General features: G+C 41.2%; 1 protein-coding gene across 1 annotated transcript in view; it reads right to left on the reverse strand.

Annotated features, from left to right (window-relative positions):
* The window catches only part of LOC126203907 (myb-binding protein 1A), a 105,773-nt gene that overhangs the window by 61,980 nt on the left and 24,919 nt on the right, over nucleotides 1-18,874 (reverse strand). The window contains exon 7 of the mRNA XM_049938295.1: nucleotides 10,227-10,404. Coding sequence (XP_049794252.1) covers nucleotides 10,227-10,404 — 178 coding nt within the window. The remainder of the gene's footprint in view (nucleotides 1-10,226; nucleotides 10,405-18,874) is intronic.

An 18,874-nucleotide genomic window follows, 5' to 3' on the forward strand; every position in this document is an offset into this window, starting at 1 on the left:
CCATTCGTCCCTCCATTCACGCCTGTCGCGACACCACTGGAGGCGGGCTGCACGATGTTGGGGCGTGAGCGGAAGACGGCCTAACGGTGTGCGGGACCGTTGCCCAGCTTCATGGAGACGGTTGCGAATGGTCCTCGCCGATACCCCAGGAGCAACAGTGTCCCTAATTTGCTGGGAAGTGGCGGTGCGGTCCCCTACGGCACTGCGTAGGATCCTACGGTCTTGGCGTGCATCCGTGCGTCGCTGCGGTCCGGTCCCAGGTCGACGGGCACGTGCACCTTCCGCCGACCACTGCCGACAACATCAATGTACTGTGGAGACCTCACGCCCCACGTGTTGAGCAATTCGGCGGTACGTCCACCCGGCCTCCCGCATGCCCACTATACGCCCTCGCTCAAAGTCCGTCAACTGCACATACGGTTCACGTCCACGCTGTCGCGGCATGCTACCAGTGTTAAAGACTGCGATGGAGCTCCGTATGCCACGGCAAACTGGCTGACACTGACGGCGGCGGTGCACAAATGCTGCACAGCTAGCGCCATTCGACGGCCAACACCGCGGTTCCTGGTGTGTCCGCTGTGCCGTGCGTGTGATCATTGCTTGTACAGCCCTCTCGCAGTGTCCGGAGCAAGTATGGTGGGTCTGACACACCGGTGTCAATGTGTTCTTTTTTCCATTTCCAGGAGTGTAGATAATAGGCATAACTGGGAACAGCACATCAATCAAACCCTGAAAAGGCCCAGCTCAGCAACATTTGCCATTCGGATAATCGCCAAAATCGGAGCCATCAATGTCTCAAAATCTGTTTACTTTGGCTACTTTCATTCATTTGTGTGTTATGGAATAATCTTACAGGGCAATTCACCACTATCGAAAAAGGTTGTCCAAATTTTGTATGGAGTGCCTCCAAGAATCTCATGCCACAATCTTTTTAAACGAATAGGGATCCTAACCACTACTTCACAATATATATTTTCAATCATGACATTCATGCTTCACAATCCTTCTCAATATGAAACTACTACCATCACCATAATGCAAAGAGGAAATGTGACACATAATGGGACCTGAAAAATCTGTCCCTCGTGCAAAAAGGTGTGAAATACACATGCACAAAAATCTTCAATGCACTTCCAAGTAATATAAAGTGTCTATGAGACAAAAACGTGCTGTTTAAAAATAAGCTAAAGGAGTTGTTGCTTGAAAAAAGTTTCTATTCTCTAGAAGTAGTCAATAGCAGAGATAGCTAATTTCTTTCCCAAATACTATTGTATATTCCTACCTCAATATATCTTGTTGTGTTAATCAGATTAATTGGTAACCTGTAAAAAGTTGTTTGGACAAAACCAGAATGTTATATCTGGAACTCTGCTTGTGTGTGTAATTTTATCTTACCGATTGTGTTTCCAACTTATATTATTAATCTTTGTTTGTTGTCGTAATGGAAACTAATGTAATAATGCATTAAATGTTTTTTACTTGTTCCACATCCATGTGTTAACATCTACAGAATACGTATTGCAATAAATAAATAAACATAAATAAATAAAAATAAATAAATTCTTTTGTTAATTCTGGAGATATGTCTATTAGCTGCCTTTTATCATCAATGTGTATTAGAACCCCTGCACTGAAAGACCCAAGTCGAAACAAGGCCCCTGGGATAGACAACATGCCATCAGAACTACTGAGAGCCTTCAGAAAGCCAACCATCACAAAACTCTTTCATCTGATGAGCAAGATGTACGAGACAGGCGAAATACACTCAAGACTTCAAGAAGAATATAATAATTCCAATCCCAAAGAAAGCAAGTGTTGACAGGGGTGAAAATTACCAAGTATCAGTTTAATAAGTCATGGCTGCAAAATACTAACAACAATTCTTTATAGATGAATGGAAAAACTGGTAGAAGCCTATCTCAGGGAAGATCAGTTTGGAATCCATAGAAATGTCGGAACACATGAGACTTGTAGACTTAGAGAAAGCTTTTCACAATTTTGACTGGAATATTCTCTTTCAAATTCTGAATGCAGGGGTCACATACAGGGAGCAAAAGGCTGTTCACAAATTCTATAGACTATTGCCATGAACCTAGAGCTTTCTAGTTCTATACTATATGTAAGGCAAGCTATCAAGTATATGTAGTGCTTTCATGATTTGACTAAGTATACTAGTGGGCCATATTGGTAAATGTACTAGCTAGGCACTGGGTGTTTCTTGAGTGACTGGTATAACTGATTCTCTGTTTGTCTGCTCTGACATGTGTATGTTACGTTATGGTGCCTGGTATGTGTCATTGTGGCCAATACTGACCAGATGTACAAAGTTCTGATCTATTATTAACTCTGTTTACTTGTCATGTCTTAAGAAATTTAAAGTAATTAAAATCATTAGGAGATCTGGTTATTTACACCTTCAAACCAAAGCGTTCCCTTTTTTTTAATTATTAAAACATTTTTAGACATGGAGTTCAGTTTAAAGTCACAAACTTTTTGAGACCAAAAATTAAGATTTAAATATTTCACTCAGTTCAGAATTCTGAAGATTCATAATTATAGTAGTGAGTTGTTTTGAGCTGAAGAGAGAATCAGTGCTATATAATTGAGAGTTTGTAAATCACACCAGCTTTTGTAGACAACTTTAGCCTGCCTTTTGTGGTGCTGCCAATTAAGGACCTGCAACCAATATGGTTTGCAGTTCCAGACTACATTGCTGATCCTTGTTGCAAGAGTCTGTTACAGCTGACTTCACATGGTGTAATTATGCCTTTATTGCTAGGCAGAAGATGAGCTGTTCTTATGAAATTTGAATGAAGTTCCACTCAACTGTATCAATTGAATAAATTCAGCCCTCCACTCCTTAACCGTATATTTGCCACAGAGAATAAGGCTGGTTCAAAACTCAGTACAAGTGTATCTAAAAATGACGTGAACTTATTTACAGTCTAGAGCTGCACAGCTGACCAATGTTCATTTGTCAATGCAGTCCTTGCATCCTTAAAAAAAAAACCAAACATAAGGAGAGAGAGTTTTGAAAATCAGGAGGTACGAACCGATGTGATTCTTTTTCTATGATGTCACAATGATATACAAAATCTAAAATAAATAAATAAAAACAATTTAACTATCAAACACATCGATTCCGCATCGCTTACCTGTAGCGTAATCTTGTATATTCAGTTGGGATGTTTTTTTGTTTTAAATAAAGTACAGTTGTCATAAAACACTGTCTGCCATATCATTTTATAGCATACACTAATTTTGTATCATTTTGAAAAACAAAACACCAAATCAAAATATTACAAATATGATGGAAATTCAATGCACTTACTTTGTATAACAACACTTCAATTTTTTAAAGTACTTTTCCCAGTTTCCCAATGGGAAATGATACATAGCTGCAACTATTAGATTTACTTTTGAGGCAAGAGTTGCAATAATGAAGTCCTTACTAATATAAAGTGATGGGAGAAAGACCACCTTCAGGTTAAAGATACTTCAACTCTTAAAATTTTATCAGAAAATTGTAGAAGTACTCTTAACAAAGTTCTTGAATTTACTACGCTCCAGGAACATGCTCGTGAGCAAATTATTCTGTGACAGTGAAGTTATCACATCGCATGTAACAGGTGTAGGTGACATCAAGTTGATTGTTAGATGTTTTAACCAGCCACCCAATTTTGCTGTGACAGTTCTAGAGTCATTCATTCAAAGAAAATCTACAGCCAGTAACACATACATAAACAGATCATGCAAAACTAGTTGGAGGCGACTAACCTACAGATGACAAGACTGGAATATACAGGGTGAGTCACCTAACATTACCACTGGATATATTTCGTAAACCACATCAAATACTGACGAACCGATTCCACAGACCGAATGTGAGGAGAGGGGCTAGTGTAATTGTTTAATACAAACCATACAAAAATGCACGGAAGTATGTTTTTTAACACAAACCTACATTTTTTTAAATGGAACCACGTTAGTTTTGCTAGCACATCTGAACATATAAACAAATACGTAATCAGTGCCATTTGTTGCATTGTAAAATGTTAATTACATCCGGAGATATTGTAACCTAAAGTTGACGCTTGAAACCTCCGACGTTCAGTTGCGTGTTGTAATAAACACGGGCCACGGTCGGCGAGCAGCATCTGCAGGGACATGTTTACGATGACGACCGTGTTTACGAGTGTGGCTGTAGTGCACTGTTGTGGTTTGGTCTAGCTGTCGCAGTGTCCGCATGTAGCGCTTGCTGCTATTGTTATTCTGCATTTGTCTCTGCACACAGACCAACTGCAGTACACCGTGTTACCAGACGTCTGTGATAGTGTAGTATTGTAGGAACTGTGACCATGGTGTATTCGAACTCTGAAAAGGCAGAGATGATACTCATCTATGGCGAGTTTCGACGAAATGCAGCTGAAGCCTGCTGGGTGTATGCAGAACGGTACCCGGACAGAGAGCATCCAACGTGCCGCACATTGCAAAACATCTACCGCCAACTGTATGCAACAGGTATGGTCGTAGCACGCAAACGGGTCCGTAACAGGCCGGTCACAGGAGAAGCGGGTGCAGTTGGTGTGTTAGCTGCTGTTGCCATGAACCCACACGAGTACACGGGACATTGCGAGAGCCGGTGGACTGAGTCAAAGTAGTGTCATGAGCATACTGCATCGTCACCGCTTTCACCCGTTTCACGTGTCGCTACATCAGCAATTACATGGTGATGACTTTAATCATCGAGTGCAATTCTGTCAATGGGCATTAACAGAGAATGCATTGCAGTTCTACCTGTTTACCGATGAAGCAGGTTTCACAAACCACGGGGCAGTGAATCTACGGAACATGCATTACTGGTCCGTGGACAACCCTCGTTGGCTCAGACAGGTAGAGCGACAGCGACCGTGGACTGTAAATGTATGGTGCGGCATCATTGGCAACCACCTCATTGGTCCTCACTTCATTGCAGGGGCCCAAACAGCTGCAACATACATCGCGTTTCTACAGAATGATCTGCCAACGTTGCTCGAAAATGTCCCACTGGAAATGCGTCGACGTATGTGGTATCAGCATGATGGTGCACCTGCACATTCCGCAATTAACACTAGGCTGACCCTTGACAGGATGTTCGATGGGCGTTTCATAGGACGTGGAGGACGCATAAATTGGCCAGCCCGTTCTCCTGATCTTACACCTCTGGACTTCTTTCTGTGGGGTAAGTTAAAGGAGAACGTGTACTGTGATGTGCCTCCAACCCCGTGGATATGAAACAACGTATTGTGGCAGCCTGCGGCGACATTACACCAGATGTACTGCGGCGTGTACGACATTCATTACGCCAGAGATTGCAATTGTGTGCAGCAAATGATGGCCACCACATTGAACATCTATTGGCCTGACATGTTGGGATACACTCTATTCCACTCCATAATTGAAAACGGAAACCACGTGTGTACGTGTACCTCACCCCTCATGGTAATGTACATGTGCATCAGTGAAAAAGACCAATAAAAATGTGGACGTAATGTGCTGTTCCAGTCTCTTCTGTACCTAAGGTCCATCACCGTTCCCTTTGGATCCCTACGTAATTCAGTGCTCTCCGATACACATGATCGAACAGTGGATGAGTGGTACTCAAGCGTCAACTTTAGGTTAAAATATCTCTGGATGTAATTAACATTTTACAATGCAACAAACGGCACTGATTACGTATTTGTTTATATGTTCAGATGTGCTAACAAAACTAATGGGGTTCCATTTAAAAAAACATAGGTTTGTGTTAAAAAAACATACTTCCGTGCATTTTTTTATGGTTTGTATTAACCAATTACACTAGCCCCTCTCCTCATGTTCGGTCTGTGGAATCGATTCGTCAGTATTTGATGTGGTTTACGAAATATATCCAGTGGTAATGTTAGGTGACTCACCCTGTATATGGATTCACTGCAGGGGGTACAGACAGTCATGCAAAGTACTTCTAACACATTTCCTGGGAACTATCTTTAGCAACTAGTTCAGCAGCCTACATACAACGGAAATATCTTAGTTCTTGTAGCTACAAACAGGCCAGACCTAATTGACAACGTCAGTATTGGAAAGGGGATTAGTAATCATGATGTCATTATAGCAACTATAGTTACAAAAGTTAATAAATCAGTTAAGAAGGCTAGGTGAGTGCCCTTGAAGCATACACAACACATTTTCTTCATAAGAACATTTAGATCCTCCAAGCCTCTTAATGGTGTGTTGGAGGCCTCATTATGTATCAAAATAATTTGAGTCACCTTTATGTGCCATTCATAAATGATATGTGGGGATGTAGAAAATCAGTAAGCATCAGTACAGATTTATTTTTTCCAATTTTACAGTAACGAGCAATTTGTGAGTATTACATTTCTCAAAATCTAGGAAATTGTACTCTATCAATTTGAACAGTAAGAATCTCTGTGGTGCAAAACACCTCTCTTCTAACATATGTCACTCGAGTTGGCTGCCCATTTCCACAATGCTATCATGCCGATTAAATATTTCCTTTCTCTACTATTAATCCCATCCTTACAGGTTCAAGACTGACTAGTAATGTTCAAGAACCTGTCAAATGAAGTTTTACAGCTATCTTTGTAAACCATTTACATTTCCTTGCACTTTTTAAAATAAATTTCAGTAAGGCACCAAACTCTCCTACAAACAGTTTTATGTAATCGATCCACATTAAATTACACAAACAATGAAAAACTCTTTCCATGTAGTTTTAAAAACTGTTAATTGCTCCATTCAGAAATTATCATAGCTTCTTCAATATCTCAACAGCTCAGTTAGAAGTGTTAACAAATACAGAAAAGTACTTGCTTATTTGTAAAAAGCTATGTGTAAAATATCACGAATGTTTTAAAATCAATAACAATATTGCCTGGAACCAACTGTAGCAGTAAGAGGACACATTTGTATCAATCAATAATAAATATGAGTCATATGTTGTGATTCCAACAATATGGACATGAATGTGCAATGAAACAAAATCATGTAGCAATTCCAATATATATTATCACGGTATCAATAATTCTGATCTTATATATGGCCACGACAATAAACCTGTTAAATTAGTTTTCCCTTTAAAACTCAATCCCATATTGTAGTTTAATAGGTGCTTACTGTGTATATTTGTTGTTGTTGTTGTTGTTGTTGTTGTGGTGGTCTTCAGTCCTGACACTGGTTTGATGCAGCTCTCCATGTTACTCTATCCTGTGCAAGCTGCTTCATCTCCCAGTAGCTACTGCAACCTACACCCTTCTGTATCTGGTTGGTGTATTCATCTCTTGGTCTCCCTCTACCATTTTTAACCTCCACGCTGCCCTCCAATACAAAATTGGTGATCCCTTGATGCCTCAGAACATGTCCTACTAACCGATCCCTTCTTCTAGTCAAGTTGTGCCACAAACTTCTCGTCTCCCCAATCCTATTCAGTACCTCCTCATTAGTTATGTGATCTACCCATCTAATCTTCAGCATTCTTCTGTAGCACCACATTTAGAAAGCTTCTATTCTCTTCTTGACCAAACTATTTATCGTCCATGTTTCACTTCCATACATGGTTACACTCCATACAAATACTTTCAGAAATGACTTCCTGACACTTAAATCTATACTCGATGTTAACAAATTTCTCTTCTTCAGAAATGCTTTCCTAGCCATTGCCAGTCTACGTATATTCTTCTTTAAGTCTGAGGGTATTTCGCCTGTCTCATACATCTTGCTCACCAGATGGTAAGAGTTTTGTCAGGACTGGCTCTCCCAAAACTGTCAGTAGTTCTAACGGAATGTTGTCTACTCCTGGGGCCTTGTTTCGACTCGGGTCTTTCAGTGCTCTGTCAAACTCTTCACGCAGTATCATATCTCCCATTTCATCTTCATCTACATCCTCTTCCATTTCCATAATATTGTCCTCAAGTACATCGCCCTTGTATAGACCCTCTATATACTCCTTCCACCTTTCTGCTTTCCCCCCTTTGCTTAGAACTGGGTTTCCATCTAAGCTCTTGATATTCATACAAGTGGTTCTCTTTTCTCCAAAGGTCTCTTTAATTTTCCTGTAGGCAGTATCTATCTTACCCCTAGTGAGATAAGCCTCAACATCCTTACATTTGTCCTCTAGCCATCCCTGCTTAGCCATATTGCACTTCCTCTCGATTCATTTTTGAGACGTTTGTATTCCTTTTTGTCTGCTTCATTTACTGCATTTTTATATTTTCTCCTTTCATCAATTAAATTCAATATTTCCTCTGTTACCCAAGGATTTCTACTAGCCCTCGTCTTTTTACCTACTTGATCCTCTGCTGCCTTCACTACTTCATCCCTCAACACTACCCATTCTTCTTCTACTGTATTTCTTTCCCCCATTCTTGTCAATTGTTCCCTTATGCTCTCCCTGAAACTCTGTACAACCTCTGGTTTAGTCAGTTTATCCAGGTCCCATCTCCATAAATTACCACCTTTTTGTAGTTTCTTCAGTTTTAATCTACAGTTCATAACCAACAGATTGTGGTCAGAGTCCACATCTGCCCCTGGAAATGTCTTACAATTTAAAACCTGGTTCCTAAATCTCTGTTTTACCATTATATAATCTATCTGAAACCTGTCAGTATCTCCAGGCTTCTTCCAAGTATACAACCATCTTTCATGATTCTTGAACCAAGTGTTAGCTATGATTAAGTTATGCTCTGTGCAAAATTCTACCAGGCGGCTTCCCCTTTCATTTCTTGGCCCCAATCCATATTCACCTACTACGTTTTCTTCTCTCCCTTTTCCTACTGACGAATTCCAGTCACCCATGACTATTTAATTTTCGTCTCCCTTCACTATCTGAATAATTTCTTTTATTTCATCATACATTTCTTCAATTTCTTCATCATCTGCAGAGCTAGTCAGCATATAAACTTGTACTACTGTCATAGGCGTGGGCTTTGTATCTATCTTGGCCACAATAATGCGTTCACTATGCTGTTTGTAGTAGCTTACCCGCATTCCTATTTTCCTATTCATTATTAAACCTACTCCTGCATTACCCCTATTTGATTTTGTGTTTATAACTCTGTAGTCACCTCACCAGAAGTCTTGTTCCTCCTGCCACCGAACTTCACTAATTCCCACTATGTCTAACTTTAACCTATCCATTTCCCTTTTTAAATTTTCTAACCTACCTGCCCGATTAAGGGATCTGACATTCCACGCACCGATCCATAGAACGCCAGTTTTCTTTCTCCTGATAATGACATCCTCCTGAGTAGTCCCCGCCCGGAGATCCGAATGGGGGACTATTTTACCTCCGGAATATTTTACCCAAGAGGACGCCATCATCATTTAACCATACAGTAAAGCTGCACGCCCTCAGGAAAAATTACGGCTGTAGTTTCCCCTTGCTTTCAGCCGTTCGCAGTACCAGCACAGCAAGGCCATTTTGGTTAGTGTTACAAGGCCAGATCAGTCAGTCATCCAGACTGTTGTCCCTGCAACTACTGAAAAGGCTGCTGCCCCTCTTCAGGAACCACACGTTTGTCTGGCCTCTCAACAGATACCCCTCCGTTGTGGTTGCACCTACGGTACGGCTATCTGTATCGCTGAGACACGCAAGCCTCCCCACCAACGGTAAGATCCATGGTTCATGGGGGGGGGGGGGGGGGGGGGGACTGTGTATATTTATGATTTACTTATTCCACACTGAAATTGTTTAGATACCACAAGTACAACAAATATATTTGTTAAGTTCCCATCACACACCTTACAAACTGATGAAGGTTCAAATGCATCAGTAATTTTCCACCACAAATTTGAAGTTCCATAGCGGTTTTCCTCTCATACTGTCGGGATAGAAGAAAGGATACTTACACCCAGGCTCTGAAGTAACACCAAGCTGAAGTTTTCTTACAATTTAATGGAGTATTCTTTATGATAAACATCTCTGACAAATTGAAAATGACAATCACGTGTTTTTGGAGTGATCATGCTTCTAGTTTTAATTGTATTTTATGTTTTTCTTCATCAGTGAGCCTCTCAGTAACTTCAAATTTATTTTAAGAATTTTTTGTGCCATGTTCTCTCAGTTTCTAACAATTTGTTTCATAAAACAGCATGAGAACTGTCAATGTTACTGATCTCCACAAGAAACCATGACTGGTCAAATGCATATAATGTACAAGATAGGCTATTAACCAATATTCTCCTACCTGGTCATTAGCTGTGCAGCATAAAGACGTTCCCAACCCGTCCACGATTGTTGATCAGCTTCATTTGGCCCAGTTTTCCGGCTTGATGATCCATTCAAAATGTGGCGATACATTTTGGCAAGTTTCTTTACCCCTTCAGTATTTAATTGTTTTGAAATCAACTGTACAGTCTTAGTACCTGAAACAATACACACCCTTAAAAATAATGTGAAATTGCAGATACCAGCATTAAACACATTCATATTGTAGTTGAAAAGTACACATATGGAATAACATGAAAACACAGCCTTCAACTGAAAACTGGTCTGAAACGACAACGTTATACTGGTCATCACTCCACTGAAAATTCTATGCCATCTCCATCCTGTCTGTGAAATTATTCCCCAACCGGGTGCATGCCAGGTGCCTAATAGGGGGGCTAGTGGACGTATCTGGAGGTTTGAAGGAAATTAAACAACTCTTCGGCAGAGAAGAAAACCTTTGGTAGGGTGCAGATAGCAGAGGAAGCAGCCTCTGCTTTCTGAGGGCTAAAGAAGAGAGGAAGTACTGCCTTGTGACAGAGAGAGATCTTCAAAGGCTGAGGGGGCAAACCCTTACAGATAAATGTCAGTAGGCCAGCAGAAGAGTAAAATATGTTATTGCAAGAACCAAAACTGGAACTCAACAACAAGATAAAAACAAGTTCAGAGTGGGAATATTAAATGTAATGTAACAGCAAACAGTGAACAGATTGCAGACATAACGGAGAGGAGAAAGATTCTCATCATGGAAATGGGTGAGACCAAATCAAATGGAAAGAGCTCACAACTGCTAAGACACAGGTACAAATTATACTGATATGGCGACAATAAAGCGGCAATGAATGGAGTGGGTCTTGTGTTTCACAAAGCCACTGATCCTATTACAAATGTAAGTTTCATAAGTGAAAGGATAATTAAAGCCAGAGTGAATGTAGGAAAAAACAGTTTCACTATATTCCAAATGTACACACTTCAGCAAGGGCGCAGTGAGGATGGAAATGTGAACTTCCTTGAAGAACTGGAGGACAAAGTAAGAGAGTATTTGAATGCTCAGATCGGCATTGACAGAAATGGATACAAGGAAGTGGACGTTTTGGATGTGGAAAAAGAAATGTTGAGGGTAAAGAAAATCTAAATCTGTGCACAAGGAATTCACTCTTAGGAAAGAATATATTCTTCAAAAAACAAGATAACCGTAAGATTACTAGATATGGCATGGATGGTAAATCTAAGAGAGTTATCTACATCTTAACACAAATTAATTGGAGAAAAAGTGAGGGACACCAAAGTTACATCAAGTGAATGTTTGGATAATGAACACAGCTTACTAGTAGCTGATCTAAATTATAAGATTAAAAGAGGGACTGCTGTACAAAAGAATGCCTAAAATTAAGGAATGGAAGCTGAATAGAGAAGAAAAGAAGAAAAATAAGAAAGTTTCCACAAGTTAGTCGCACAAAAATTGCCAGAAATAGACTGATAGTGTGGACAAAGATTGGAGCCTATTTAGAACATAAATAGCCAGTAGGGCTGTGCAAGTATACGGTACGACGAACGCTTAAAAAAAAAAAAAAAAAAAAAAAAGCAAACAGACTGAAAAAAGAGAGATGAGAACAACTGGCTGATGCCAAAAGATGAGCACAGGGTGACAACACTGGAGCAGGAATATCACCAGAAGATATACCAAGCAAAGCGAGTAGTGAAAGTAGAAAAGGAGGAGAGTTGGGAAATATTCAACCAGAAACTAGAGGACAACAGCAAGGGGAACCAAAAACAGTTATATGGGGTGTTGAAAAGTAACAAATCTGACAGGGAAGATATAAAAGTGACTGAAACAGATGATGGGAGTATTAGGGATGTGGAAGACATCAGAGAAGTGATGAAGAATTGGTTTGAAATCTTGCTGAATGGGGGAAACGAACAAGAAAGTGACACCGAAGTCATTGCAGTAGAGGAAGAACAGCATCCAAGTTCTTGGGCAGAAACTGAAAAGGCCCTGAAACAGTTGAAAGTTGGGAAGGCGGCAGGAGAAGATGAGACTGACAGCAGATATGATGAAGGAAGCTGGAATCCAAGGTATACAGTGGTTCCATCAGATGTTGGGGTTGATTCAGAAAGAGAACAAAGTGTCAAATGACTGCAAAAAGAGAATTATAGTACCACTGTTTAAGAAAGAAAGTAGAAAGAAGTGCACCAACTACCGAGGAATCAAACTGTCTTAAGGTAAGAAAAATAGCAATGGAACAGAGACTGGAAAAAACGCTAGAACAATTGTTGCCAACTGGCGGACTGCGGTCTAGGTCTGGACCGAAGACGGTCAAATACTGGGGTGCCAAAAATATCTGAAATTATAAATTACATATTCAAATTATTTTAAAAAGTATATTTTTCTGTGGATAACAATTTGTTTGAGCGCCACCCTTATAATCTTTTCTAGTAGGATACAATTAAATGCTGAATAATTAGAATTCTTAATGATTAGTTATAGATAGATTAAATACTAGTTCCTAAGCTGTGCAGTGCAGGAGAGTGCACTGAAGAGCAGGGAGGAAGGGAGCAAGCTGGCTGGCCGGCACAGCATGTTATGTCAATCCACATAAAAGCTCTGTACATATGAATGAAGACAAGAATTTTATTTAATGAACAAGGAAATTTTATAAATTGATTTCAGACTCCGGAAACCTCTGAAAGCTTTACTAAATTGGAGAAGGAATATTTATTTAAACACCATTTTTGTCCTCTTTGTTCGAACAACAGCTTAAAGCTACTTACTGGGCTACTTCTCTTAGTGGCGGGGATATTTGACAACGAAGTGCCTCCTTTGCAATGCTGCTCCTATATGGTATGGCTCTTTTGCAGTGCGTTGGCACCTGCTGTGTGCCGGGCACTGTCATTCTTATAAAGAATGAATCTAAACGCCATTCTTATAAAGAATGAATCTAAGTAAAGTACACAACTTTTATCGTCACTTCGTTACTAGTCGTCGGATCTCATAGGGAGCGCTTCATTATTATCGAGATTTATAACGTTTCTTTCACACCAGAATGGATCCTAAGAAGCATAAAGTTGATAATGTAAATAGGAAATTTTTGACTGAACAGTGTTGTTTTACACTGCCTTATAGGCCGAGATCTATTACAGTTTGCCTCATATAGAACTGTGACTCTTGTTACAAGTGCCAACTTAAAGCAACGCTACAAAATAACTCGTCAGCAGTTCAATAAAAAATTTTGTATGGGTAGCAGAGCTTGTCAACAAAAATTCCAGACATATCAAGCTTCTTAAAAAAATACGTAACAACAACAACAATAATAAAAAAGAAGCACCACCTTCCTAGTTCGCTCTATAAGCAAGAAAGAAAAATCTGCAAAAGCAGCGATGTGTTAACGTTGATCGCTTAATAAACACCAAAGCAATTTTCAGACTCTGATATAGTAATAAGAATGTGTGCTGGAAGTGGCCATGGCACTTTCTGAAGAGAAAAATATATTGTTGCCGCAATTGAAGATTTTCCACCGTCGAAAAGAAGTAATACAAGAACTGTAATTTTGACTGCTGATAATAAAAATAGTTTACTCGAACTTCTGCAGAAGGCATTTTGCTACGCCATAGCACTAGACAAACCACGCAACATTGTTGATGAAGAACAAATGGCCATTTTTTATATTGGAAGTAAAGAATTTTGGGAAGATTTACTAACAATATTGCCACTGAAAGGTAACACTCGCAGAGAAGATCTATTCAAGACTGTTTACGATTTCATGACAAAATCAAACATTAGTTATGATAAAATGATATCTCTTAACAGACAGGGCCCCAGCGACGATTGACAAAGAAAAAGGACTAGTAAAGAGAATCAAGGATAAGAACGCTGTGCTACTACTATTGTATCAGCGCATAATTCACCAGGCAGCCCTTTGTGGAAAACTTACTGTGACCCTGAAAGAAGTAATACATGGGCTGATAAAGTTGATTAATTTTACGATGTCTCGTTCTGCTCGTCAGTGCTCAAAGAGCTCCTTCTGAGTGCAATTCGGCAAATTCTGACTTACTGCAGTAAAACAATGTTTGTTGGTTAAATAATTGGACTTTTTTGGAAAATAAAAGAAGAAGTAACATCCATCTTAGAAAACTTGGATTCACAAGAAGCAAGAAACCATTTGGAGTTCCTAGCAAACAAATGCAGCATGCTTGCTGTGGCTTTCTTGAGATACATTCTGAAACTTTTAAATGCACGCAGTAACGAGCTACCAGAAAATGGGAAATTAATGTCTGATGTGATACAAAGTGTATCTTCTTTCCATCAAAAGCTGGATATCTTTGAAAAAGACATTGCAAGTCAAAACTTTTTTTGCTTTCCAACAATTTTTGAATATAAAAATAATTCTGAAATAGACATTTCAGTATTCTCAAATTTTATGTCAGACCTTAAGAAGGAATTTGTAGCAAGATTCCAAGAGTTTTCAGGGATAGAGAAGCTGTTGTGATTCTTAAAATCGTCTTTTGAAGTATTTCCAGTGGCGGAATGGACGGACGTGGTTGCGAAGTTGTTCTGCCTTTGAAAGCCTTTACTCCAAATGGAGATAACAGACTTGCAGGAAGGCATTTCTTTGCAAATGTTTAAAACTGCATCTGCTGAAGAATTTTGGAGTAAACATGTCCCAAAAAAATATGAAAATTGCAAAAAGTTATCCATATACCTGGATACTATGTTTAGCTCCACATATACTTGTGAAATTTCATTTTCAAAAAAAGTTTTCTGAAAAACAAATGTTGCCCAAGATTAAAGGTCACCCACCTTGAAGATAGTATTAGCATAAGCTGCTCCCCACATGAAACTAACTTTAAGAAACTGGTGCAAGACCGCAATTGTAATTTCTCTGATTGATTTTATAATACACTATTGTATTTCAGATTAGTTTGTGAGCAAAAATTAAAAATTGGTAAGGAGTATGAGCTTTTGCTAGATTTTTGAATACCAATATGCCTATCTATTGTATTTCATATTTTTTGCGATTGGAAATTAAAATAAAAAATTAGCAAGAAATGTGAGGTTTTTTCCTCTGGACGTCAACAAAAATTTTCAAAAGTATCCTGATGCCATCTAAAATTACTTAATAACCCCTGCCCTAAAACATCAATTTGAGGAACAGGGGTAATGTGGGAACGGTAGACATCATTTTTTTCCCCACTGTAACTAAGTGAAGTACTGGGAAAAAGGAAAGGATTTGATAACAATATTCCCAGACTTGGAAAAGCATACAACAGTGTGCCAAGGGGTAAAATACGGGAGTGCTTGAGAAAACATAATGTCCCTGATTTATTAATTTGAAACGTACAGATACTGAAGTCAAATATACAAGCAGAAAACAAGGGAGCATCTTTTCCAAGCTGGCAAACAGCAAAGCTGCGAATATGTCATGTAACACAAATTAATCACCAGAAATCAGTAGTCTTGAAATCACAAGGTAGGACTGACAGACCTCCAGTTGGCCATGACAGGGAGAAAAACTGAGCACACCATTTTGGGAAACTGGTAACTTAACATGGTTAGAACTGGAGTATAAGAACACGCAATACATAATTTTAAAGAGGATGCCCTGTAAAATATTTTAAGATAATACAAAAAAATTCGCTACTTTCATCGAAAATACGATTCCTTGTCCTCGTAAGGTTGGTTGGTTTTGGGGTTTGATGGGGGCCAAACATCATCATCAGTCCCCTGTTCCAAACAGATATACTTGTAAAAGGCCTATACAGTAAAAGCATAACCTCTGCACCCAGAGGGAGGGAACATCAAGGGGTACAGAGCTAAAATGAACACTGCAATAACACAAAATAGAGGACACTTAAAAGGAGCAGAGCAAATAGTGGGCTAGAGTAAAACAGACTACAGTGGTTGATGGATCAGGTAAAAGGTCAACCACTCAACTATGAACGAAGAACCTCCAGCTGGAAAGCGTTGATAGAGGTACCAACACAACTTGTTACCATAAAAGACACTATTTTGGTACCCATGTCACAATTAAAAGTCACTGGAGTGGGTGTAGCCTCAGAAATCATGCGAGAGCGCCCACACTAGAGTGAGTTATAAAACCCAGCTGCATCGATAAAACTTAAAACTGAGTCAGCTATAGAGGCATCGTCACTTAGAATTAAAGGAATTGCAGCTGGTAAATTAAAGAACTGCCGCAAGGGGGCTAAAAGAGGGCAGTCCATCAGAAGATGGACCACTGTCAGCCCTGCATCACAGCGACACTTGGGCGGGTTCTCACGGTGAAGGAGATAGCTGTGGGTCAACCACGTATGTCCAATTCGGAGATGGCAGAGAAGAACTGAGTCCCTACACATGCTCCTCAAGGATGAGTTCCATACGGCCGTGGATGACTTTACCATGCGGAGCTTATTTGGCACGTTCAAGACAGACCATTCAGAGCTCCACACATCGCGGACCTTGCGATGTAGGGCTGACCGGAGGTCTCTTTCCACGAGACCAAGCTCCAGGGATGGCGAAGTGGTGGCCTGCTTGGCCAACCGATCAACACGCTCGTTTCCTGGAATGCCAATGTGGCCCGGGGTACACACAAACATCGCTGAACGACCACACTCGGCGAGAGCAAAAACAGCATCTTGAATACCACGCACCAGAGGGTAACGAGAAAAACACTGGTTGAGTTCTTGCAATCCACTCAGGGAGTCACTGCATATGACAAATGACTCCGCAGGGCAGGAGGAAAGGTGAGAGAGTGCACAATAAAGAGCAACCAGCTCCACAGTGAAAACACTGCTCCCACAAGGCAGCGAATGCTGCTCAACGTAGTCACCGTGGATGAAGGCAAACCCAGTGCGTCCATCGACCACAGAACCATCGGTGTAGACTACACCTGCATCGCGAAACGAGTCAAGAAGAGCCAGGAATTGTTGACGAAGACTGGCAGGTGGAACGGAGGACTTGGAGTCGCAGAACAAATCCAAGCAAAGCCACAAGCGAGGGAGGGACCAAGGAGGGGTAGAAGAAGAGGGCCGGAAGGATGGAGGAAGGGGGAAGGACTTGAGTGACGAGAGAAGGGAACGAACACGGACCGCGAGTGGGAGACCCTACCTAGGCTGCTGTCGTGGGGAGGGGAGTGCAGAAGATGGAAAAAGGAGCCTGCGGTTTGGGTGGTCGGGCGAGGCATGGACGCGGGCGATGTATGACGCAAGCAACTGTTGTCAGCGGTATCGTAGGGGCTAGTCACCAGACTGGCGTGGAAGGCACCTGTCGCCACTCTGACGCTACAATGGAGAATCGGGTAGAGGATCTGCAACGTTGAAGGTGCTGCTGAGTCGTACACCACGCTCCCGTAGTCGAAACAGGACTGGACTAAGGCCTTATAGAGCTGTAGGAGGGTTGTTCGTGTAGCCCCCCCAAACAGTGTGGCTGAGGCAGCGAAGGATGTTGAGGTGCCGCCAGCACCGTTGTTTAAGCTCGCAAAGATGAGGTGTCCAAGTGAGCTGAGCATCAAACAGCATGCCAAGAAAGCAATCTGTCTCCTCAATTCGAAGGAGTTCATTGGCAAGGTAGAGCTCTGGATGGAGGTGGACCGTTCGACAACGATGACAGAAATGCATCACTCGGGTCTTAGAGGCTGAGAACTGAAAACCATGGTTAGATCCCCAAAAATGTGCCTTATGGATAGCTCCCTGCAGCCGTCGTTCAGCAACACTGATGCTTGGGGAACTGTAATAAAGACAAAAGTCATAGGCATATAGAGAGGAACAGACCGATGAGCCCACCGCAGCCGCAAGACAATCGCCACCAAAAAGAGGGGAACACTAAAGAACCGAGCCCTGCGGGAACCGTTCTCCTGAATATGAGCAGAGATAAAATAAGTGGCAACTCTAACCTGAAAGGAGCGATTGGAGAGAAAATAACATAGAAAAATCGGAAGTGGACCCCGTAAGCCCCATTTGTGCAGCGTAGCATGGACATGATGGCGCCAAGTGGTATCGTATGCCTTCCAAAGATCAAAGAAAACAGCAATTAGATGTTCTCGGCGAGTAAAAGCTGTACAAATAGCCGACTCTAGCGAGACTAAATTGTCGATCGCTGACGGAAGCCCCCCTGTTGCTGGGCCAGGAGGCCCCAAGCTTCGAGGATCCACATGAGCCGCCGACTCACCATCTGTTTCAGGAGTTTGCACATAATGTTGGTACGACTGATAGGGTGATAGCTATCAACCACCAACGGATCTGCACCAGGTTTCAGTGCCAGGATGGTAACGCTATCCTGCCAACGAGTTGGGAAAACGCCCTCCGTCCAGATGCGATTAAACAGGGCAAGTAATTCACCCTGACAGTGCACCGAGAGATGGCGAAGAAACTGGTTGTGAATTCGGTCTGGACCTGGAGAGGTATCGGGGCAAGCTGTAAGGGCACTTTGGAACTCCCATTCACTAAACGGAGCATTGTATTGTTCCCAAAGGTGCGTGCGAAACGACAACTGCATACGCTCAGCCTGCTCTTTAATGGCGCGGAATTCTGTGCTGTAGCTTGCTGTCGCGGAACTACGAGCAAAGTACTCTGCCAGATGTTAGGCGATGGCGATTGGGTCAGTACAAAGTGTACCCCGAAGAGAAAGGCAAGGGA

The sequence above is a fragment of the Schistocerca nitens genome, chromosome 9 (genome assembly GCF_023898315.1).
Source record: "Schistocerca nitens isolate TAMUIC-IGC-003100 chromosome 9, iqSchNite1.1, whole genome shotgun sequence".
Classification (NCBI taxonomy): Eukaryota; Metazoa; Arthropoda; class Insecta; order Orthoptera; family Acrididae; genus Schistocerca; species Schistocerca nitens.